Source organism: Ambystoma mexicanum, chromosome 5q (genome assembly GCF_040938575.1).
Source record: "Ambystoma mexicanum isolate Mex_15411 chromosome 5q, UKY_AmexF1_1, whole genome shotgun sequence".
NCBI lineage: Eukaryota > Metazoa > Chordata > Amphibia > Caudata > Ambystomatidae > Ambystoma > Ambystoma mexicanum.
In genome coordinates, this window is record NC_090933.1 from 833,886,412 (window position 1) to 833,912,227 (window position 25,816).

The 25,816-nt window shown below is 44.4% G+C and overlaps 1 protein-coding gene across 2 annotated transcripts in view; it reads left to right on the forward strand.

Moving 5' to 3' along the window:
• The window catches only part of RIPK2 (receptor interacting serine/threonine kinase 2), a 610,101-nt gene that overhangs the window by 293,308 nt on the left and 290,977 nt on the right, over nt 1-25,816 (forward strand). For both annotated transcript variants that reach the window (XM_069621311.1, XM_069621312.1), the window contains exon 6: nt 13,609-13,770. In XM_069621311.1, the coding sequence (XP_069477412.1) occupies nt 13,609-13,770 (162 nt within the window). The remainder of the gene's footprint in view (nt 1-13,608; nt 13,771-25,816) is intronic.

Sequence of the window (25,816 nt, forward strand, 5' to 3'; positions counted from 1 at the left end):
CCTGCGAACAACCCACAGTGTTTTGAAGATAAATGAAAGGCAGGTTAGAGCTTTACAAGTGTTGCAAAACATACCGTAAAATGTCAACCCAAGCACATTGTGTTAGTACCTAGGCATATAATATAAAATACGTGGTGCGAATACTGGGACATTTAGTGTCAACAAAAACATATTATGGCAAATAGTAGATTCGCTATTGATAGAAATCTCTTCTTCAAGGCTAGCAACTCAAAAAATCATAAACAGCTGGGTTCCACTACTCTCGTCTTCTTCACAGGATCAGGCCCTTCATTCCAACTACATCTCGCCCCATACCCAAAGAGCACCATTGATTCCAGTCTAAACCCCGTCTGAGCCATCTTTTTTTTATTATTGGTATGGTTGAGAAACTCAACCTTTCAATATGCAAAATTAAAATACATTTTTACATTTGTCATTTAAATCCATTCAGCACTCAATATAAACAGTCATCATCTACATCATATACATGAATAAGAAAACAGAACAAAGAAAAAAACACAGGTATGAAACGAATGAAACACAACCTCTTTCAGACTTTTCCAATTTATCACGACAGAGATGAAACTCAAATCTTGGTCCAGCTTTATGCCGGCTTTAGCTGTTTTGTCACTATGGGAATGCTCCCCTTTTTCATCTATACCATCTCTATCAAGTTTTAGCTCATTCAAGAAATTGATTGATGCATACCCAACTGATTTAGAATACACATGGAATATATATTTCCAAAGATCTTCTGCTCCCAGGTTCACCTTGTGTTCAAATAAGGTTTTGAAGTGCTTAGTTCTCAGGCCCTTTAACATGTCGCATTTCGTGATAATATGCTCAAGGGATTCAACTTCACCATTACAAAACCGACCAATATTATTCACCGTTATATCCTTGATCCATTTTGCTGTTACAGCTCTTGTATGCCATAAATTCAATCTCAAGCGCAAAAGTCCAGCACGGTGCATCACACTAGGGGATTTCAGAAGATACGCCTCTGTATTACCATAAGCTTTAAGGCCAAAGGGGTTTTGATTGAAGTTTTTGTACTTACAGCACAGTTCTCTGTTTGCTATCCAATCCGTCTCCCACATTTTACATTTGGCTTTATTAGGATTTTGAATAAGTAGATTTTCTGTTATCTCTGCATCTTGCAAGAACCTCTGCACCTGTAGTTTTCATTGGAGGATATAGGCATCCTTGGATGTTTGTATATAATGAGCTAGTTGTGCAACAAGAAAATTCCTGTGTTCCTCCAGGACAAATTTCCTATAAAGCATACATGCTTTCCATTTATAAACGGCATATATAGATGTTAAACCCAATTCATGCCTTTTCAGGGCTATGGGTACAGATGAGGGCAAACATAACAGTGTTCTCCAATAGATCCCTTCTTTCATGTTCCAAAACATATTGGTTTGAATTGCTTTGGTTTCAGCACCATATAACAAGATTGGCAGAGCTTTTTGTTTGTAGTGAACTAGTAGGGGTGCAATGATAAATTTGCAATACTTAGCACTGATGATTTTTGACTTGGATATCAGGTTCTTCCACTTAGAGTTTAGACTGGAAGCATAGGGAGAGTCGTTGGATTGTTGCTGATGTTTCTGCCCAGATATTATACTCTGTTACTGCTTCTACTTCCTCTCCATACAATTTCCATCCCAATTGTTTGCTTCTTTGTTTACAATTACCGAATTGTATCACCTGGGTTTTCTTGGTATTGATGGTCATTTTATTATGTATTGCATAATTCTCCCAGGCACCAAGCATGTTTCTGAGGCCCATAGGTATTTTAGATAGCAACAGGAGGTCGTCAGCAAATAACAACCACTTCACCTCAAACAAGCCTAGCGTAGGGGAATCAGTCAAAATATTCTCAAGATCCTTACCGAGGTCATGGATGAAAAAGTTGAAGATAGATGATGCAAGAATACATCCTTGCTTCAGACCCCTAGAGCTGTAAATCGGGTCAGATAGACTCCCATCGTTAGACAATCTGATTTGTATTGAGGTCTGAGTATGTAGATCGATAATCCATTTGAGGATGTTCCAAGGGCAGTTGTTTTTCATCAACTTCATGATTAGAAGTTCCGTTGGAACCGCATCAAAGGCGGTTTTAAAATCCACAAAGGCCACATACAAAGGTAGTTTTAGCTTGGCTTGCTTGGCAATAATCACGTTTAAACATAACAAATTGATCCCTGTACCTAGGCCTTTTAGAAAACCAGTTTGCCATGGATCTCTTAGTCCCTTATTGTCAAGCCACCCATTAAATTCCCGGAGCACTAAACGTGCGAAAATTCTTCCCGGGCAATTAAGGAGGACAATAGGCCTATAAGAGGCTGGGTCTAATCTATTGCCTTTTTTATAAAGCGGGATAAGTATGGACTTCCTCCATGAAGGGGGCACCACCCCAGATCGCATCACTTCATTAATTATTTAATGTTTGACCATATTTCCGGGTTGTCCTTGAGCATTTTATTGCTAAGGCCATCGGGACCAGCAGCCCTCGAGATGCTAAGCTTTGCTATGTACAACAGTATATCATTCCGGTCAAATGTTATTAGGTGATTCCAGTTTTTACTTTCTCTTTCAATGGCAATTTGGCTGTCACTCAGAGGAGATTGATATATTTGCAAGAAGTACGCACACCAGGCTTCAGCCGAAATAAGGTTTATTTGGACCAAATTTTGGTCTTTATAAGTTGCCTCGTTTAGCACACCCCATATTTCTGCCGTCGATTTGGAGGCAATCTTTTTCAACATGAATTCACTATATCTCTGAAAACATAAGGCTTTCCTTCCTTTTTGCCAGTTTCTGTATCTCATACAGAGTTTTTTAGTTTGTAACATCTTTTCCTCCCTTGGGAGACATTTTAACATGCGTATCTGATGTCGGAGCTCTGATTTTTTAATCTTTAGCTCTATATCAAATGTATGTGTATGTTTATGTCTTTGGCTTTGTACAGAGTTCTTGGTTGTCACATAATAAACTATAGAAGACACATAATCCCTCCCAGAATTGCAAGACAGTTGTTTATTAAAGCCAATTATTGAGGCGTCAGACCATTTCAATCGGTTTCTTGCATTATTGGCAATTAAACTGCCATTGTAGGTCCTCCCGTGCTTTACCACAGGCTCAGTCTCCAATTCCCTTTCTAAGCAGAGTTGGTGATGATCACTTTTAGCACTAGGTCTTATATTCAGGGATTAGATCATGTTCATCATTGCTTTGTTTACAAACATTTAATCGAGAGTAGCCTCAAATAGTTCATTATGCCATGTGCTCATTGGTGGGATATCACCCTCCACAGCACCATTGACCATAAACAATTGCATATTTTCCATACATTGATTCCACCTCATTTCATCATTCACTAATTTTCTATTATTTTTTCGAGCTAGATGCAGATTGATGTCTCCCATCGCTAGCACAAAGTTAACATTTTTTTCCAGAGCAATTCTCACAAAAATGTCCTCGAAGTGCTCAAAAAAACAGTCTGGTGACAGATGAGCTTTCCCCCAATAGATGTTAACTAGAAGGAATGTATGGGTCTTGCTTGACAGTTTGATAAATTGAATGAAGGGAGTTGCAGAGCTCAGGTTTGTGACTTTAAATCCTTTGGATTTTCTTATAGCTACAAGACGACCTGCCATGGGTCTTCCTCTTAGAGGTGAAATGGCAGGTTCTATCACCATGTCAAATCCATTCCAGATGGGTGATTCAACCAACCAGGTTTCCTGCATTACTACAATATCAAACTCATTGAGCTCTGAGTTATTAGTGTTGATAAAATGTTTGAAACCCTGTGTGTTCCAGCATAAGAGGTTGGTTTTTTCTTTAATGTTGGATTGTTAGGCGTGGTCAAATCTTTCATTTCTATAGGTGTTTTGTCCTCTATTATTCGACCCAAAGATGCGAGGGGCCCATTTTTTTGAACCCATCCTTTCACCTCCTAATTCTTGACACTCTTCTCTATAGATATTGAAGCCCATGTGGAGAAATTAGTTTCTAGCTTCCCATACTATATCAGCTAACAGTGTTGACCGAAACATAATCCTCGATCTTGACAAATCCTTGTCACTCAAGAATTCCACTCTGTCAATGTCAGGAGATATTATGTTTCTCTATTCCGGTATCTCTTTACAGATATTAAGAATGCATGACCGGTTGAGATCATATTGATCATAGGGATGTTCTCTACATTCTAGAATGAAGCCGTGGTAATTGTTTTGACCCATGGTCCTCAGCTTCGGAGTTAACAGATGGGTTGAGTTTTACTTGATTTCCACTGATCTCCCTGAGTCAATATCCCAGACTCTGGCAAAACCCTTTAATTATTAGGAGGAGGCAGTACAGGATCAGGCTTAGATTTCCATAATATCTGGTTTGTCTGCTCAGTGTCCCTTTTGAGATTCTCGGTTTGTCTTTCTGCAATGTAGTGTTCAATTGTCTTATTTATTTCCTCGCGCATTTGCGCATCTAACAGCCCACGCCCGTCTATCTTTGCTTGTACAGACGAAGGCAAATCAGAATGGGAGGTTTGCAATTGAACACTTTCCTTCACACTTGCCTCCTCATTTGCAGCCACCAGATCATCTAAAGGTTTGGAGCAAAACCCAAAGGAAAAATTCCCCTTGTTTGCCACCAGTGGTTGGTTCGATTGGTCCCTGCATTCATCGTTCTTCTTAACTTTGGGGACCTCAGCATGATTAGCATTGGTTATTTTTAAGAATCGTCTGGGCTTCACCTGTGTTTTGTTGTTTTTTTTCTTTTTACGGAGATCTGCTTTTTTGCTGTTACAAGGATCACCCAGCAGCTTTTTCATTGGGATATCAGTTATCTCTGGCTGGCCACTCACATTATCAGGGGCGTCTTCAGTTATCACTGTGACCAAGTCAGTCGCTACATTTTTTGAGCCATCGTTGTTTGAATTGGACTGATTTTCCAGCTCCACCTGGGCACTCCCCTTTTTTACATCTTTGCATTCACCAAATATGAAATATCTGGTCTGAGCTTTCTCTTTACAGCCATTATCCATTAGTTTGTGACTCTGAATCTTTCACACTACAATGTCGGAAGATCTCAAATTGGGGTTCACATGCTCTGGAGGAGGATACACCATCTCTTTCATTAGATTTGTTTATTAATTTAGTCAACAGTATTGTCTGATAGTTAATTTTTTGATCCATGGCTTCATATAGTTTGGCCAGGCATAGTAAGGCTGAGTTCATTGCCAGAATTGTTGAGCTCATATCTCCCTGTACAACACTTTCCTCTAGATGTTTATTATTAAATCCCACAGAGGCATGACCTTCCCATGGTTTCTTTACCTGTCTCGGAGTGGGCAGGGCAAATGATGATGGACTTATAGAGGCATCTTTATCAGAAACTACAGATGTATTAGGAGATACCTGGGAGTGCTTGTTTGTCTGATTTTGAGGTTGACAGACCTCGTTTGTCACCTCTAGTGGAACATGATTGCTTGAGTTTTGCATCCTAATTGGCGATAAATCATCAATCTGCATGAGGTCACCTGTGTTAGAATGTACAAACACCACTTCCTCCTCACTAGAAGACATTCCAGATAAATCCATAAAGTTAAGGGCCTCCTCGTCTACTTGACCAGTTATATATGTATTATGATATGCTTCCCTTAACCTATGTTGAGCCTCGACAGTACATGTTTTGGGCGGGCTCTCAGCAATTGTGTCAAGTTTATTGCCTAGACCTGGAATATCATTCTCACAGTGTTTACTTTCCTTTTACATTGTAGTGTCAGATATCATGCTTGCGCCTTTTATGCACTCAGTTGTTTGTGCGTTGTGTTTAATGGCGGCTACTTCTAGGTCAAGTCGAGTGTTTAGTTCATAAAGGTTAGCAAGTTTGCCAATAATAGCTTTGTTTGGGAGCTGTTCGTTACCCTTAGCACCAATGACAGCCCCTGGATTGTAGTATTGTCGAACATCACATCCTTTGGTGACTAAAAGATTTCTAACTTTATTCGCCATTTTTCTATCACTTGTGCGATTCACTGGGTTTTTCTTTTGTTGTTTTATGGAAGTAGCCGTGGCGGAGACTACAGGATTAGGCATCACTTCTGCCCCATCTTTAAATAATGTTATATTTATCGCTGGCATGCCTGTTTTCAGTGTAAATGACATTTCTCAATTAAAAAAAAGAACAAATAATAATTTAAATAATAATAATATCAAATAATATACAAGCACGGCTGCCATTTATCTTCTATTTTCGTGAGGGGAACGTTGGATTTTTACAGGCAAAATACTAAGATAAACTAAAATAACAATAACACAAGCACATAAAATAAATAAACAGATATGAACACAGTTATTAAGAGACCTCACCCCTCACGCTACTCCCGCTAGACAGCGAGACAGTAGTTGCTCAAAAACACTTGAGCGAAATGCACTTCTGCGAAATGCGCGCTCGCAAATGCGCGTGCTTTAAACTTATGTAGGATTCTGGGAGAAAGTGCACGTCAGTGACTGGGAGGAAAAGGGAGGGAGAGAAAAGAAAGGGAAAAAGAAGTTGAAACTCAGCAGTTGCAGCTAATTGGCAGTTCAAAGATAAATGTCTTGCGGTTCAAAAGTCCATACCGCACAGTCCTATTGGATACAGGATCTCACTGGCAAAGTCACGTGGGTCCGTTGTTGACAGTTCCACAGGTGTCCACAGCAACCGCCAAGCGCACACAGAAACAAAGCAGTCCAACAGCGAGACAGCAGTCGCTCAAAAACACTTGAGCGAAATGCACTTCTGCGAAATGCGCGCCTGACATCATCACCTCCAAGATTGCCTGCATCACCTACAAAGCAGTGACAACAATGCTGCCCCCTCCCACTCTTAAAAACTCTCCATCTCTGCAGGCCATCAGAACATAGAAGTTCAACATTCCCAGACTGAAAAATAAGTGCAAGAAAGAGAAAACTAGGAAACAAGTTATCTTTTATTACACAGCAGCACTGCAGATTAACATGCCAATGAACATCAAGATGGCACCTTCCTGCTAAGTAGAAAAAAGCAATTGGAGCTGGGGGGTCCTCTTTTTTAGGGGGCTGTGTGGCTAAGGACCAGGTATAAACATGTATATAGAACAGTGCCACTGAAAACAGCTACCCGCCTACACACGTACTAGGTGTGTCTAGTTGCAACAAGTGCTATCAATCATGTAAGTCAATAGATCAAAACATGAAAAATAGAGATAAACATATTTTAATTTATAAGTATAAAAACACTCAAAATATTTCTAAAAAAAGAGACAAAAATGCATTTTGTTAACACAGAACATCACATAAAATGACAAATTGTGAAAGTCAATATCTTCAGCAAGCTAAACCAAACAAAATCACTGGATTAGAACAATGTTGTGAGGTTAGTAAAAAAGTGAGGTAGACATGTTGCTATTACATATGTCCTCAATTAATCATTCATTTGTCCTTGACTCTGTCGACACAGAGAAATGTGTTTCTGGGTTCTAGCAACAGTTTTTGAAAAACACTCTATAGCTGATTTAAACTGCTATGGGATGTGCGATGGACCCGTCTTCAGGACGTTGAATAGTGGCATCAAAGGTTGGATGACAGAAGGAAGTTCATTGATTGGCCTTTCACATTATAACAATCTAAAAACCAAGACAAAAGAAATGTATTGGTGGCGTGATTTAAAAACCAAATTAGAGTGCCATGTCTCTATCGGTATGCACATGCAACTACTGACACTAACCTTTTCATTACTTCTTTGGCGTGTGTGGCATCGAATTGGGTCAGCATCTAAACCGAATTCAATTCTTGAAACTGTGGATTCTCACAGTTGTTGAAACTGAAGGGAAATATGAGGTAAAATTTAGCTGCTCATATTAAATAAATTACTTATTTTTTTGCTTTTAGCGCAACTTGACTATTCCCATTTGAAAGTTACTTGTTTTTGACTTTTTACGCAATTTTGTGCGTGTTCCTAATGACACAAACACTAGCCGAAGCATTATGTTCAATATGAGGAAACAGTAAAGGGTCCAATATGGGCTGCTACAATTTCTGATTCCATATGGCAAAGAAAGCTGCCTAAGCGCTTTTAGCCAACTGGGTGGCTTTTTTTGTTCAAGTTTTATTTATTCATTTGCATATATAAAACAAGACAAATTTTGCCTTTAAACACAGTAGAATGTACAGCTGCGTGGGGCCTTGGTGGCCATGGTTTTCTTTTATTTTATCCAGCACTCGGAAAGGTTTTAAGCGGTCGATACAGTCTGCAGGTGTAAATGCTTGCAATAAGTATTTCGAAGTGGCAGAAATATGTCTAAAAATTAGTAATGTGGCGTGAACACTCGTTCGCCTACCTGATTGATCTGTCCCTCTCAGTTACTCTCTGCCTGCCGCACTGTAGATTGCTTGCGGCGGTTAATTACACTTGTCAGGTGTAACTGTTTGGACTGGCTAGCAGCTAGACCGTTGTTGAAGTAACAATACGGTCCCGCCTCTACGCCATCTTGGAAAAGAACATGGCGGATAAGATAAATGAATACTGTGTTGGAAGCAAAACACGGGCCTGGCTAAATATGATTATTTAAGCTGGGCTCCCTCAAAAAAGGCACATGTGTGATGCTGATGTCCGCATTTCACTAGAGGGAACAGCACGAGCACGAATTGGAATATTGCTGCTGTAAAAAAATGTTATTTTAAATCAGTGGAGCAAACGTGGAAAAACATATTGCAATGCATGTAAATGATACATGGATTGCTGAAAAATGTGAAACAAGTTTCAGCTGGTGGAGCAAATATGCAGAAAAGATTTTTCACATGAATTTCACATGAATTACTCGGAAATGTGATGTGTAATAATCACAGCGAAAGTTTTTTAATGTTAAACATTTAAAGGGTGTTTCAATGGATCATTTGTGCAAAAACAGACTCCACTCAATTCTGATGTTTAGGCCGGCTTGAACAGTATTAAGATTGTAAATCCATTTTTGCTCAAGCTGTCTCAATTTTCGGTCTCTATCTCCTCCACGGGGGTGGGCTGGAACTGTTTGTATTATGAACCACTCTATATCTTTGACAGCGTGTTTCGCTTTTACAAAGTGAGCTACTAGTGGTTTATCGGGCACTGAATTTTTTACGCAAGAGCAATGCTCACAAATCCTCTCCTTAATGGGTCTCTTGGTTTTGCCGATATATATGAGCCCATATATATCGGCATATATAGCCCATGGTGTATTGCAATTTGTGAAGCTTTTTAGATGCCAAATGAGACCATTTAGATTGACCGATTTAAGATTTTTTTTCAAATTGCATACTGAGCAATTACCGCATTTGTAATGCCCACTGACTGCTGGTAAATGCCATAATGTCCTTTGTTGTAGGGTGGAAGATGTCTTGGGGACTTTATATGTGTGAACTACTTTGTCACGTAAATTGGGCATACGTCTGAATGCGAAACGTGGTTTCTGAATCGAGAAGTCTTCAGTTTGAATGAGTGGCCACATTTTTAAAAATGCAGCGACGCAGATTGTTACTGATGGGGGAATAGGTGGAGACACATGTGATTTTGTCTTCACGAACCCTGTCTTGTTTCTCCAAACATTGGGGTTTGTTAGTATTACATGCCCTTTTCATTGATCGTCGAATGATGTATGGTGGATATCCCCGTTTTTTTAATCTCTGGAACAGATTTTGACTATTGCTGTCAAAATCTTCCTTTGTCGAACAGTTGCGTCTGATTCGCAAAAATTGACCAAAAGGAAGGTTTTCTCGCAAAGATTGGGGGTGGAAACTTTTAAACGACAGCAGTGTGTTTTTATCTGACGGCTTCTTATATAAAGTGGTGTTTAGTTTGCCCAAGGATATTTTATAGATCTCAAGGTCTAGAAAGGCTATTTTTTGGTGACTAAAATTCATAGTGAACTTTATGCATGGATCTTGTGAGTTTAACCACACCAGAAATTCTGTTAAGGACGTTTCGCTGCCATGCCATAACATAAACACATCATCTATATAGCGATGGCAGGCTTTGATTTGCATTTTGCATTTTGAAGGGGTTCCATGAATACATTTGCTAGATCTGGGGCAAAAGTAGCACCCATGCTTGTCCCGTGTAGCTGTTGGTAAAAGGTATTTTCGACCATAAAAAAAATTGTTGACCAATGCTATTTTAATGCATTCGCTTATAAAGTCTGATGGGACTGACAGGTCTTGTCTTTTTTCGAGATAAGTATGTATAATCTCAATGCATTGTATTTGTGGGATGCTAGTGTATAACGCTTCCACATCTAATGTGACCAAGATGTCACAGGGATCGACTGCAAGTTCATTGACAATTTTGATCATGTTGGTAGTGTCTTGGACGTATGACCTCATTTTCAGTACAAATGGTCTAAGGAAATTATCTGTATAGATGGATAATGGTTCTAGCAAGGAACCAATCGCAGCTACAATAGGACGTCCTGGTGGATTGAGGGCGTCTTTATGAATTTTTGGGAGACAGTATAGGGCTGGAATAGTGGGATGATTTGTTGTAAGAAAAGCCTTTTCATCATCATCAATCCAGCCTTCAATAGATGCATGCGACAAAAGACTGTTGATTTCATCTCGTATGTTATTGGTTGGATTTCCACTGAGCTGTCTATAGAATTTTTTGTTTTCCAGTTGTGCATTGACTACAGCTTTGTACTTTTGAGTGTCCCATAACACCACTCCTCCGCCCTTATCTGCTGGTTTAATAATGAATAAATTGTTGTTTTCTAAACCAATAAGGGCTATTTTTTCTTCTTTAGAGAGATTGTTAGCACATCTGTTCTTTGTTTTAATAAGAATTTTCATTTCTCGTAGCACCTTGTTTTCAAAACTGACGATCTCAGGCGAGGCCATTGATACCAAAGGGATAAAGGAAGAGGGTGGTTTGAGGCCTGTTTTACTTATTGTTGTTTGAACTACAGGATCTTTGTCCCCAAAAAAATATTTTAGTCTTACAATGCGAAAGAAATTACGCATCTCGATTTCAGTTTGGAACAGGTTAGCACTGTCAGTAGGCACGAAAGACAGACCTTTACTCAAAAGGTTGATTTCAATTGGAGTTAAATGGTGCTGACCCAAGTTGAAAATTGGATTCCTCAGCTTTGGGGTTACCAGTTCTGAGGAGGGGGTTGCCATTGGCGGGTGCGCATTCTGTGATTGCCCGGCTGTCGCATTTTGCCTCTTTTGCCCCGTCCTTGAAAAAACTGGCCTTGTGAGGAATTGCCTCCTCTGTTGTTAGGAGCATTATTTACAGAGCCTGAATCACTGCTATTGCTTGAATTTGAAAACGAGACACATTTTTTGTAAGGTTTTGGCCCATTAGGGCCTCGTGGGGACCTTGGTTGGCATTCATTGATTGGAAAAACCCCAGGACCAACTATTGATAAGTGGTCTCTTCTTTGTAGTTTTGTATATCTTTTTTTAGCTTCCAAATTTTTTTGTCTATGTTGAATGTCTTAAATGTCACCATTTGTTCTTGTAATTCTAATCGTATTTAGCCAGGCCCGTATTTTGCTTTCAACACAGTATTCATTTATCTTATCTGCCATGTTCTTTTCCAAGATGGCGTACAGACGGGACCGTATTGTTATTTCAACAACGGTCTAGCTGGTAGCCAGTCCAAACAGTTACACCTGACAAATGTAATTAACCGCCGCGAGCAATCCACAGTGCGGCAGGCAGAGAGTAACTGAGAGGGACACATCAATGAGGTAAGCGAACGAGTGTTCACGGCCAATTACTAATTTTTAGACATATTTCTGCCGCATCGAATTACTTATTCCAAGCATTTACACCTGCAGTTTGTATCCACGGCTTAAAAACTTTCTGAGTGCCGGATAAAATACAAGAAAAACATGGCCACCAAGGCCCCACGCAGCTGTACATTCTACCGCGTTTAAAGGTAAAATTTGTCTTGTTTTATATATGCAATTGAATAAATAAAACTCAAACAAAAAAAGCCACCCAGTTGGCTAAAAGCGCTTAGGCAGCTTTCTCTGCCATATGGAATCAGAAATTGTAGCAGCCCATATCGGACCCTTTACTGTTTCCTCATATTGAACATAATGCTTCGGCTAGTGTTTGTGTCATTAGGAACACTCACAAAATTGCGTAAAAAATAAAAAACAAGTAACTTTCAAATGGGAATAGTCAAGTTGCGCTAAAAGCAAAAAAATAAGTAATTTATTTAATATGAGCAGCTAAGTTTTACCTCATATTTCCCTTCAGTTTCAACAACTGTGAGAATCCACAGTTTCAAGAATTGAATTCGGTTTAGATGCTAACCCAATTCGATGCCACACACGCCAAAGAAGCAATGAAAAGGTTAGCGTCAGTAGTTGCATGTGCATACCGATAGAGACATGACACTCTCATTTGTTTATTAAATCACGCCACCAATACATTTCTTTTGTCTTGGTTTTTAGATTGTTATAATGTGAAAGGCCAATCAATGAACTTCCTTCTATCATCCAACCTTTGATGCCACTATTCAACGTTCTGAAGACGGGTCCAGCGCACATCCCATAGCAGTTTAAATCAGCTATAGAGTGTTTTTCAAAAACTGTTGCTAGAACCCAGAAACATATTTCTCTGTGTCGACAGAGTCGAGGACAAATGAATGATTAATTGAGGACATATGTAATAGCAACATGTCTACCTCACTTTTTTACTAAGCTCACAACATTGTTCTAATCCAGTGATTTTGTTTGGTTTAGCTTGTTGGAGATATTGACTTTCACAAGTTGTCATTTTATGTGATGTTCTGTGTTAAAAAAATACATTTTTGTCTCTTTTTTAGAAATATTTTGAGTATTTTTATACTGATAAATTAAAATATGTTTATCTCTATTTTTCATGTTTTGATCTATTGACTTACATGATTGATAGCACTTGTTGCAACTAGACACACCTAGTACGTGTGTAGGCGGGTAGCTGTTTTCAGTGGCATTGTTCTATATAATTTACTGCTAAGAACATCATGTCTGCTGCTGTATATATCCCATACCATATCTGATCATTTGGGTTTGTACTATAGAAATCCCTTACATGCATACATCAGTACAATCTGTCGTTGCGGCTCGATGGATATTATGGCCCTAACTGTAGTCTGCTAATGTCACTCATTGTTCTCCAGAGTCCACTCTCTTCCGACCCTCTCCTCCTTATTGAGCCTTCTTAAAAATAGTAAATGCAAAAGACTTATTACTGGCTGGTTGCTCAATTCCCTTGGCTTTAGTTAGCTAGTCTGTCCTTAAGACATGTTCAGGGATATAATCCAATCCATTTGAAATGCTAGTTAAGGTGAGTGGAGTTTGTTATCAGTCTTGCTCCCAACTAAACTGTGTATCTGCCTCCTTAATGCAGGAAACTGGATCCTATCCTTAATTATGAGTATTCACAATAAAAATCATACACAATAGTAGCGATTTCAATAAACATTATGCCTGGATGAAATAATCGAAAGTTTGGAAGCAGAATGGGATTTGAACGTTTATATGTATATATATTGATATTACTTACTACCTGGACCTTGAATACTTACCATCCTTTAACTCTATGTTCACAGATGCTACAACCCCTATGCAGATTATGTTTAGTGTATCCAAAGGAACAAGGCCAGACACCACTGAAGAATCCTTGCCCCTTGATATTCCCCACCGTGAGTTGATAGTATCATTGATGACATTGGGATGGGCAGAAAACCCAGATGAGAGGCCATCATTTTTAAGTAAGTGCAGTGTCATGCCTAGCACATTGGTAACACACTTTTACTATAGCATGTGTTCAGACTTGTTTGCGTTTTTTTCTTAAATGAACATTAGCTTCTAAATTTCGAATTATTTGAACAAATGAATATCATGACAATATCAAATTGCATAATGTTCTAGTGCAAGCTTCTGCAAATTGCAACTCTGGAGAGGTTCTGGACTGTGCTTCCCATTAACCCTCACTATTGACTTTGCTCGTTAGGGCTGATGTTTTTTTTTTTGTCTGAAACATCCGACACAGCCAAAGGCTGCAGAACCTTGTACTAGTTTCACTTGTTGTACATTTACCGAGTTGGTAGTCCTATTTCTTTCCTAGCCATTTCACAATTTGTCAATATTTCCCACATCATACTGGTAGGTAGATTCATTGCAAACACGTGGTCAACTTTTCACACAAAGAGGTAAGCTCTAAATGAGACATTGGATAGCACGGATTAGGGTTTTATTGTTTCCCACCATGCAGTAAAACTTAGAGTACGGTGCCTAAGGCTCATGTTCTTCTTACACCTCCCTTTCCTTTCTTTTCTTTTATTAATACAGACCGTGCGTCTTTAAACCCAAAACACTTCCTTGTTGAGAACATACAGCTGAATTTCTGTGTGGGTGTTGGTAAATAGTTGCCCTTGCCGCCTACTCTCTCCATCTTCTGCATGAAACACCTTTGTCGATTACCTTTTTTAGCTGGAGGTGGGTCTATCACAAGTCATCTATCAGCAGATATTAACATTGTCTTAGGCACATTCTCACATGTTGTGGAATTAAGGGTTATATTCCAAACAGCCCTGTTTGCATCTGACAATTCATGATTTCATGATGCAATTGCTATATCCAGAGATTCTGCCAAGACATACTAAACTGGGCGGTGTGCACAGAGGTGAGCATCCACAGCATCTTTAAAAGTCGCACCTGTCTGGCCCCAACACGGTCTCCATCCTCTGCCCTCCAGATGTGTGTACTTTTTAACATTTTCAGTGCCCACCAATCCCAAAGTGGAAAGATAAAAAAGGGTTTTGCTCTAGGGAGCACAGGAATTGGGAGGAGCACATGGCGTTCTGCCCCTTGCACAGCATTTATTTAGGGTGTTAGGGGAGTTTTCCTAAAGTCCCACTTGTGGGTAGGACTTTAGTAAGCTATCCTAGTGGGTTGTAGATCTCAACTCTTAGTATCAGTCTGTACTAACTCAGGACCCTGGTAGAGTGGCAAAGCAGTCAGACTTAAGAGGAAGATGTGAGCTGTAGTTAAGTACACTGAACCTTAGTCATGCACTCTAAAAAACTCTTACACTTATAATGTATGTAAAATTATATATTTATTCTCCAGTTTGGAGTCTGGCATGGATTCACATGCTCATAATTATTCCCCGTCGTCGGGATAGGAGTCCTCCGTAAAAAAAAAAACATCCTCACTTTCACTTAAAAACTGTATTTCTCCTCTAAACCAATCACTGTCATCTGGGTCATGCTGCCCCCATACAATGGCAGTCTTTTCCGTAGGCCCCTCCTGTTGTAGCCATCTTCAGATTTTTACTGCACACTTCAGTGTTGGGAGTCCTTGAGTTTGCGCCCTGAGCTATTTGTACGTTTTTCATGTTTTTGATGGAAAAAGTAAAATTTTGGTTTCAAAGATACCTGTGTGCTCTTTTCTTCATCTGCTGACAGCGGCGACCCATTGTTGGTGAAGTTCCGCGCCCCCTCAAGGGCGAAGATCCCTCAAAGATTCTACCAGGCCATCTTGGCCTACTTTGCTCCCTCCGACCATGACGGAGGAGAAGAAGGAGGGAAGGTCCCTCTTCAGGCCCTGCACCAAATGCGGAATGTGTTTGTGGAGGACAAGCACCTGCAATGCCTCTACTGCCTGCACCCGGACCACATGGAAGTAGAGTGCAAGTTATGTCTCGGTTTCTCCAAGAACACGACAAAGGACAGGCATAGTAAGCTGGCGGCATGGCTTTGCTTAACACGAACAAGGCCTCTGACCCGTGCTCCGAGCAGGGTCATGCCTCGTACAGGACCGGCCGGTCCAAAGAGCGGTCTTCTAGGTCCTTTCAAGGTGCCTCATCTGTGGGGGCCAAGGTGAGGCCAAGAGCCGTAATTCCACCAGATACGCTGCAGAAGCGGGTCCCACAGCGGATAGGGCGCGATCAGCATCCCCTTCCGCCTCCATCGCCAGCATACCTTCAAGCTCCTCTTCACTAAACTATGGGAGAAATTCGAGAAGCTGCGGACGGAGGAGAAGGCTGTGCAGCCGAAGCAGGCTCAACCAGCACAGACAAAGACCTTGTTGGTGACTCAGTCGACAACTACTACCACCACGGCAACTACAGGCGCTGATCCTATGAGGGTAGCTCCCACGGCTCAGAAAGTGTACCGGCCCCCAAGGCGTGACACTGCCGCAGAAACTTTGGCAAAGTCTGCAGGCACGCCAGAAGGGGTGAAACCTGCCCAAGCCCCGGTTCAGGACCCTCACGGGGCAGGAAGGAGGGGGTGGCGAGAAGGCCCTGATACAGCCCTCCCAAGCCATGGAGACCTCAACCATGGACGAAAAAGATCAGGAGTCCTTGCAGTCCTTGCATACGGTCCACAAGGATGTTAAAGAAAAGGACAACAGCAATAGATGTTCTGCCTTCTCAGCCGAGGGACTTTTCCTTGGATATTCTGTCAATTCTACACACCTTGGTTTCAGAGATCCAGATGAGAATGCCTCTGGCGCCGGTACCTGTGGACCCCCAGGTCCCTGATCAGCCTCCAGCAAAGAAGAGGAAGCGTCATCTGATGCCCCCATTTCAACCTCTGCCACCACGTTGGGCCCCTTCTCCCTGAGCAGACCGAGGCATCGCAGCGGACAGTGAATTGCCACATTTGGGTGCTCCACATAGGGTGTCCCACTGGATGAGGTGGGGTCGTTCCACTCCATGATTGCCAGGGCCTCCAAGCTATTCCAGTTGGTGCCTGAGGAAACATAGGACGGTTTCTTGTATCAAAGGCATGAGGCCAAGAAGACGACGATCATGGTGGTGCCTTTTCTGGACGATTTTTGGGAGGAGGCCCTGGCCCTCATGAAGAACCCTTGCACGGCTCCAGCCAAGCAGGATAGGCTGGAGAAGAAATATAGGGTACCGGACTCCGCACCCAAGTAGCTGAGGTCGCAACCATCACCAGATTTGGTGGTGCCGGTGGCCATGAGAAAACGGTTGGCTAACCCGTCCTCTTCGTCGTCGGTCCCTCCGAATACAGCGAGGGGAAAAAGATGGACGCCATGGGAAAGAAGGTGATTTACACCATGGCGTCCACTATCAAGACAGCCAATGCATGAATATTCCTTGTCGTCAGGCTGGGAATTCTCGGTAAAGAATAAAATCAGTTTCAGTTCCATTTCTGAACTGTCTTTCTCCTAACAACCAATCACTGAGCTCCAATGACTTACCTTGGAATCTGCTTCCTTCAGCACGCATCATCGTGGACTCTGGCATTCATCTTCCATCTCCAGACCTCTGGAAAGCAGAGCTCCAGCCCAATGTCGTGACAGACAGTGCCTGCAAGAGAAAAAGATAAAGACAAGGTTAGAATTTAGACATTACGTTTAAGGTCGCGCTTCGACAAATCCTCACGCTTAACCTTAAACCAACACTCACCTGCTGTCAGAGCATCTACCGCTGGGCTGCATATCATCTGTTGGGAGAAAGCAGAGGAAAGACATCATTAAAAGGATACTGACAATAATCAAGAATCAACATTACAATATTTTAAAAGCCATAAGACACTTACCTTCAGGAGTGGTTCAGCCACAGCCGGTCTGGGCTGCCACGCACATGGGCCAGTGAAGGAACTCGATCCATCAAAAGCGCCCCTGCAGTGAGAAGCAGGACAGGGAGCTCGCCATCTTCAATCAACAGGTGAGGCTATATGGTTCGGCGCATGCTCACCACATTCTGGGAAGAAGGCTTCGAGAGAGACGGCAGTCATATAGCAGCATTCTCACTATCTCTCATATCCTTGCAGGAGCAGTGTCAACAACCAGTGCAGTTCACAGCACACGAGCAGGGGAAGAAGCCTGACAAGCAGAATTCACTTCCAGGGAGGGCTTAAACCGTGCCCCAACATCCACGCAGAGACCAGGTGAGCGTAATGCCATCACGGTGGCCACGGACATCGTGAATGCGTGTTTCCGCCGGATGGGCAATAGCATTTGCCTTTGCCGCCGTGGCTGGCTCAAGGCCACCAATTTTCGACACAAGGTCCAGACAAGGGTTTTGGACATGCCCTTCGATGGAGACAATCTTTTCAGGAAGGCTGTGGATGAGTCCCTACAAGCCATCAAGGCATACATGGAGACGGTGCGTGCCCTGGGAATGCTACAGCAGCGTTGGCGCTCTTTCGGTCCTCAGGAGGCAAGTCTCCCCGATCTTCGAAGGGTTACGGCAGGGGCTCCTCTTCTTACCGCCAACCCTCCCGCTCCTCTGCCCAGGAAACCAAAAAGGGCTGCTCCAAGGCCTTTGGTGGAGGACGCTGTCGTCACCAGGGATGCCAAGGCGGCCCGTCAACCTCCAAGCAAGAATGAACCTGCCAGGATGTCGATGTTGGGTCCCCACCCGTTCATCCCGGTGGGAGGCTGGCTGGCGAACTTTGTCAGTGTGTTGAAGACCATCTCCACCAACCGTTGGGTGCTGTACGCTCTCGCCCACGGGCACACTCAAGAGTTCCAATGAAAGTGTCCCCAATACCACTGGTGGCCCGGCAGGAAAACCACATCCCTCAGCTGCTGCTGGAAGTTCGGGCCATGCAAAAGAAAGGGGCGATAAGATCTAGTTCCAAAGCGGCTTTGGGGTTCTGGAGTTTATTCAAGGTACTTCCTTGTGCAAAAGAAGACAGAGGGCTGGAGGCCCATTCTTGATCTGCAACGACTAAACAAATTTATAAAGTCCCAGAAGTTCTGAATGGTCACTCTTCAACATGTGCTCGGACAGCTGCAAGAGGGAGACTTTCTGTCGTTGTTGGATCTGTAGGATGCGTACTTCCGCAATCCCATTCACAAAGGACACCTCAAGTTTCTGTGCTTCATCGTTCTGGCTCATCCGGGCCAGTTCGAGGGACATCGCCGTCGACCACACGGCGAGGAACATCCGACTACTGATGGATCTGGGGTTCTCAGTAAATTATGCAAAGTCTGCTTGACTCCATCGCAGGACGCTCTGTTCCTGGGTTCACGTCTCAACACGGTGTCATGCCTGGCGTCACCAGCGAAAGAGAGAGTAGCGGCCATCCTGGGCAAGGTGCAACTGCTGCTAGCTCTGAAGATGGCCACGGTGAGGGCCATCAAGGCTCTGCTTGGCATGATGTCGTCATGCATTTACCTCATCCGACTCTGCAGGTTACGGATGCGCCCACTGCAGGAGTTCCTCGACGCCCGTTTGATGGTGTCGGGAAGCTTCCAGGACAGGATCATGCTCGAGGAGGGGTTCCGTCGGGCAGTAATGTGGTGGGGCGTGCACTCTCATCTGACAGGAGGCGTGGATTTCCAGGCCCCACCACACCAGGAGACGGTCATGACGGACGCTTCCCTGGAAGGATGGGGATCCCACACCGGAAGTCTTCACACCAGAGGCCTGTGGCTGCCAGAGGAGAAGACATTGCACATCAAAATTCTGGAGCTACAGGCAGTGTTTTGGGCCCTAAAATCGTTCCTGCCATCCCTCAAGGGCAAAGTGGTGCGGGTCTTCACAGACAGTACCACCACAATGTTTTACATCAGGAAACAGGGGCGCACCAGATCCACAGCGCTCTCCAAAGATGCACAGGACTTATGTAATATATGGCTGTCGCCCAGGGGATGTTCCTCATTCCTTTTCATCTGGCAGGAGTAAAGAACACGGTCGCTGACTCCCTGAGCAGGGAGCTTCGCTCTTGCCATGAGTGGGAACTTCGGCTGGGCCTAGTGGAGAACCTTTTCCTCAAATGGGGCAATCCCCAGATCGACTTGTTTGCGACAGCGACAAACACCAAGTGCCGGAGGTTGCCCCAGCAGGGGAGCATGGGGGACACATTCTCATTCCCGTGGGAAGGCCTCTTTCTGTATGCGTTCCCTCCGTTGCTGTTGTTACTTTGAGTCATCAGTCAACTGAGATGGTGCCGGATGATCCTCATTGCACCAGCGTGGCCGAGGCAGATCTGGTACTCAGACCTTATCAGCATGTCAGCGTCCCCACCAGTCAAGCTGCCAGTGGTTGTGGATCTTCTCGCCAGGGAAGGAGGTGCAATTCTTCACCACGATCCAGGGTCCCTGAACCTGAAGGCCTGGCTCCTGCAGAATTTGGTGGCCATGATCTCCCGGCAGACTTCTTTACTGCGACCTTGAAACAGGGGACTGCCTGCAGCCCCCAAGACTCATCTTGGCCCTGATATTGCCTTTATTTTTTAAATAAAACAAAGAAAGCCTTCCCACCCGCGCCCGCACCCCTCGCCAATTCCCTTCTGCTTCCCCGCCTCCCACCTCCCGACATGCCCACCGCCCGTGATAGGCTGAATAGCCATTGTGTTTTGGGTCTACTGACCCGGGCTAACGTGGCTCTAGTCTTTGCTGTGACCTCGAACAGGTGAGTGCCTGCAGCCTCCAAGACCCATCTTGGCCCTGAAATCACCTTCATTCTATAAATCAAAGAAAGAAAGAAAGTCTCCCCACCCCGCGCCCGCACCCCTCGCCAATTCCCTTCTGCTTCCCCACCTCCCGCCCCCTCCAGATCCCTCCAGATCTTAAGTGCCTTCTCCTGGGCAGCCCCTGTAGCTAAGGGCTCCAAGGCAACGGGCGGCTCCTACAGATGCAGCTCCAGATCGTGTCAGCAGGGGCAGCATGTTGCCAGCTGTCAACCAGCAACTACTAGGACCAACACGGTAAGAGTGGCCTGGGTTGGGAGCAGAGCAATTACTCTGCCCTGGAACCCTAGCCGCTTAGCAGACCTATCTGAAACACTGTGATTATCTCCCACTGCCGCCCTCTCTCCCACACTATCAAATCTAGCTGTGTTTAAGAGTGTACTCAACTGTTCAAATTGACTCTCAAATCTAGCTGTGTTTGGACTGATACTAGAATTGCATTGGTAGGTAAAAACCTCTCTCCCACTATACAGGATTCTCAAATCTAGCTGTGTCCAGGAGTGTACTCAATTATTCTGTTAGACGTAGGCCTCTCTCCCACTATACAGGATCCTCAAATATAGCTATGTTTAAGAGTGTACTCAACTGTTCCAATTGACTCTCAAATCTAGCTGCGTTTAGACTGATACTAGAATTGCATTGCCAGGCATAGGCCTCTCTCCCACTGTACAGGATTCTCAAATCTAGCTGTGTTTAGGAGTGTACTCAACTGTTCCAATTGACTCTCAAATCTAGCTGTGTTTAGGAGTATACTTAATTATTATGTTAGACGTTGCCCTCTCTCCCACTATACAGGATTCTCAAATCTAGCTGTGTTTAGGAGTGTACTCAACTGTTCCAATTACTCAACTGTTCCAACTGACTCTCAAATCTAGTTATCTAGCTATGTTTAGGAGTGTACTCTATTATTCTGTTAGACCCAGGCCTCTCTCCCACTATACAGGATTCTAAAATCTAGCTGTATTTAGGAGTGTACTCAACTGTTTCAATTGACTCTCAAATCTAGCTGCGTTTAGACGGATACTAGAATTGCATCGCTAGGTATAGGCCTCTCTCCCATTATACAGGACTCTCAAATCTAGCTGTGTTTAGGTTGACACTCAAATTGCATTGTCAGGGCCTAACTGTGTCTAGGTTGGCACTCAAACTGCATTGTTAGGAGCAGGCCTCTCTCCCACTATACAGGACTCTCAAGTATAGCTGTGTTTGGTCTTGTGCTCATTTACACCGTCGGGGGTGGTCACCCCCCCCTAGTATACAGGATTCTCAAGCATAGTTATGCTTAGTCTGAAGCCCAAACTTGGTCAAAACCAATTTAACACACTCCTAGAGAGGACTAGACCGTGATAGTATAGTACCAACCCCCCACTATTACCTCAGAGACCTACATAGACAGCTACTTGGACGACTGGCTCATCAGGGCCAGTTCGAGGGACATCGCCGTCGACCACACGGCGAGGAACATCCTACTACTGATGGATCTGGGGTTCTCAGTGAATTATGCAAAGTCCTGCTTGACTCCATCGCAGGTCGCTCTGTTCCTGGGTTCACGTCTCAACACGGTGTCATGCCTGGCGTCACCATCGAAAGAGAAAGTGGTGGCCATCCTGGGCAAGGTGCAACTGCTGCTAGCTCTGAAGATCGCCACGGTGAGGGCCATCAAGGCTCTGCTTGGCATGATGTCGTCATGTATTTACCTCATCCGACTCTGCAGGTTACGGATGCGCCCACTGCAGGAATTCCTCGACGCCCGTTGGATGGTGTCCGGAAGCTTCCAGGACAGGATCATGCTCGAGGAGGGGTTCCGTCGGGCGGTAATGTGGTGGGGCGTGCACTCTCATCTGACAGGAGGCGTGGATTTCCAGGCCCCACCACACCAGGAGACGGTCATGACGGACGATTCCCTGGAAGGATGGGGAGCCCACACCGGAAGTATTCACACCAGAAGCCTGTGGCTGCCAGAGGAGAAGACATTGCACATCAAAGTTCTGGAACTACAGGCAGTGTTTTGGGCCCTCAAATCGTTCCTGCCATCCCTCAAGGGCAAAGTGGTGCGGGTCTTCACAGACAGTACCACCACAATGTTTTACATCAGGAAACAGGGGCGCACCAGATCCACAGCGCTCTCCAAAGATGCACAGGACTTATGTAACTTATGGCTGTCGCCCAGGGGATGTTCCTCATTCCTTTTCATCTGGCAGGAGTAAAGAACACGGTCGCTGACTCTCTGAGCAGGGAGCTTCGCTCTTGCCACAAGTGGGAACTTCGGCTGGGCCTAGTGGAGAACCTTTTCCTCAAATGGGGCAATCCCCAGATCGACTTGTTTGAGACAGCGACAAACACCAAGTGCCGGAGGTTCCCCCAGCAGGGGAGCATGGGGGACACATTCTCATTCCCTTGGGAAGGCCTCTTTCTGTATGCGTTCCCTCCGTTGCTGTTGTTACTTTGAGTCATCAGTCAACTCAGATGGTGCCGGATGATCCTCATTGCACCAGCGTGGCCGAGGCAGATCTGGTACCCAGACCTTATCAGCATGTCAGCGTCCCCACCAGTCAAGCTGCCAGTGGTTGTGGATCTTCTCGCCAGGGAAGGAGGTGCAATTCTTCACCACGATCCAGGGTCCCTGAACCTGAAGGCCTGGCTCCTGCAGAATTTGGTGGCCATGATCTCCCGGCAGACTTCTTTACTGCGACCTTGAAACAGGGGACTGCCTGCAGCCCCCAAGACTCATTTTGGCCCTGATATTGCCTTTATTTTTTAAATAAAACAAAGAAAGCCTTCCCACCCGCGCCCGCACCCCTCGCCAATTCCCTTCCTGCTTCCCCACCTCCCGACACGCCCACCGCCCGTGATAGGCTCAATAGCCGTGGTGTTTTGGGTCTACTGATCCGGGCTACCGCAACCACAGTCTTCGCTGTGACCTGGAACAGGTGAGCGCCTGCAGCCCCCAAGACCCATCTTGGCCCTGAAATCGCCTTCCTTCTTTAAATAAAACAAAGAAAGAAAGTCTCCCCACCCCGCGCCCGCACCCCTCGCCAATTCCCTTCTGCTTCCCCACCTCCCGCCTCCCGACCCCTCCACAACCCCTGATAGGCTCCCCTTTCAGATCTTAAGTGCCTTCTCCTGGGCAGCCCCTGTAGCTAAGGGCTCCAAGGCAACGGGCGGCTCCTACAGATGCAGCTCCAGATCGTGTCAGCAGGGGCAGCATGTTGCCAGCTGTCAACCAGCAACTACTAGGACCAACACGGTAAGAGTAGCCTGGGTTGGGAGCAGAGCAATTACTCTGCCCTGGAACCCTAGCCGCTTAGCAGACCTATCTGAAACACTGTGATTATCTCCCACTGCCGCCCTCTCTCCCACACTATCAAATCTAGCTGTGTTTAAGAGTGTACTCAACTGTTCAAATTGACTCTCAAATCTAGCTGTGTTTGGACTGATACTAGAATTGCATTGGTAGGTAAAAGCCTCTCTCCCACTATACAGGATTCTCAAATCTAGCTGTGTCCAGGAGTGTACTCAATTATTCTGTTAGACGTAGGCCTCTCTCCCACTATACAGGATCCTCAAATATAGCTATGTTTAAGAGAGGACTCAACTGTTCCAATTGACTCTCAAATCTAGCTGCGTTTAGACTGATACTAGAATTGCATTGCCAGGCAAAGGCCTCTCTCCCACTGTACAGGATTCTCAAATCTAGCTGTGTTTAGGAGTATACTCAATTATTATGTTAGACGTTGCCCTCTCTCCCACTATACAGGATTCTCAAATCTAGCTGTGTTTAGGAGTGTACTCAACTGTTCCAATTACTCAACTGTTCCAACTGACTCTCAAATCTAGTTATCTAGCTATGTTTAGGAGTGTACTCTATTATTCTGTTAGACCCAGGCCTCTCTCCCACTATACAGGATTCTAAAATCTAGCTGTATGTAGGAGTGTACTCAACTGTTCCAATTGACTCTCAAATCTAGCTGTGTTTAGGAGTGTACTCTATTATTCTGTTAGACGTAGGCCTCTCTCCCACTATACAGGATTCTCAAATCTAGCTGTGTTTAGGAGTGTACTCAACTGTTCCAATTACTCAACTGTTCCAACTGACTCTCAAATCTAGTTATCTAGCTATGTTTAGGAGTGTACTCTATTATTCTGTTAGACCCAGGCCTCTCTCCCACTATACAGGATTCTAAAATCTAGCTGTATGTAGGAGTGTACTCAACTGTTCCAATTGACTCTCAAATCTAGCTGTGTTTAGGAGTGTACTCTATTATTCTGTTAGACGTAGGCCTCTCTCCCACTATACAGGATTCTCAAATCTAGCTATGTTAAGAGTATACTCAACTGTTCCAATGGACTCTCAAATGTAGCTGCGTTTAGACTGATACTAGTATTGCATCGCTAGGTATAGGCCTCTTCCCACTATACAGGATTCTCAAATCTAACTGTGTCTAGGAGTGTACTCAACTGTTTCAATTGACTCTCAAATCTAGCTGCGTTTAGACGGATACTAGAATTGCATCGCTAGATATAGGCCTCTCTCCCATTATACAGGACTCTCAAATCTAGCTGTGTTTAGGTTGACACTCAAATTGCATTGTCAGGGCCTAACTGTGTCTAGGTTGGCACTCAAACTGCATTGTTAGGAGCAGGCCTCTCTCCCACTATACAGGACTCTCAAGTATAGCTGTGTTTGGTCTTGTGCTCATTTACACCGTCGGGGGTGGTCACCGCCCCCTACTATACAGGATTCTCAAGCATAGTTAGGCTTAGTCTGAAGCCCAAACTTGGTCAAAACCAATTTAATACACTCCTAGAGAGGACTAGACCGTGATAGTATAGTACCAACCCCCCACTATTACCTCAGAGACCTACATAGACAGCTACTTGGACAACTGGCTCATCCGGGCCAGTTCGAGGGACATCGCCGTCGACCACACGGCGAGGAACATCCTACTACTGATGGATCTGGGGTTCTCAGTGAATTATGCAAAGTCCTGCTTGACTCCATCGCAGGACGCTCTGTTCCTGGGTTCACGTCTCAACACGGTGTCATGCCTGGCGTCACCATCGAAAGAGAAAGTGGTGGCCATCCTGGGCAAGGTGCAACTGCTGCTAGCTCTGAAGATCGCCACGGTGAGGGCCATCAAGGCTCTGCTTGCCATGATGTCATCATGCATTTACCTCATCCGACTCTGCAGGTTACGGATGCGCCCACTGCAGGAGTTCCTCGACGCCCGTTGGATGGTGTCCGGAAGCTTCCAGGACAGGATCATGCTCGTGGAGGGGTTCCGTCGGGCGGTAATGTGGTGGGGCGTGCACTCTATTCTGACAGGAGGCGTGGATTTCCAGGCCCCACCACACCAGG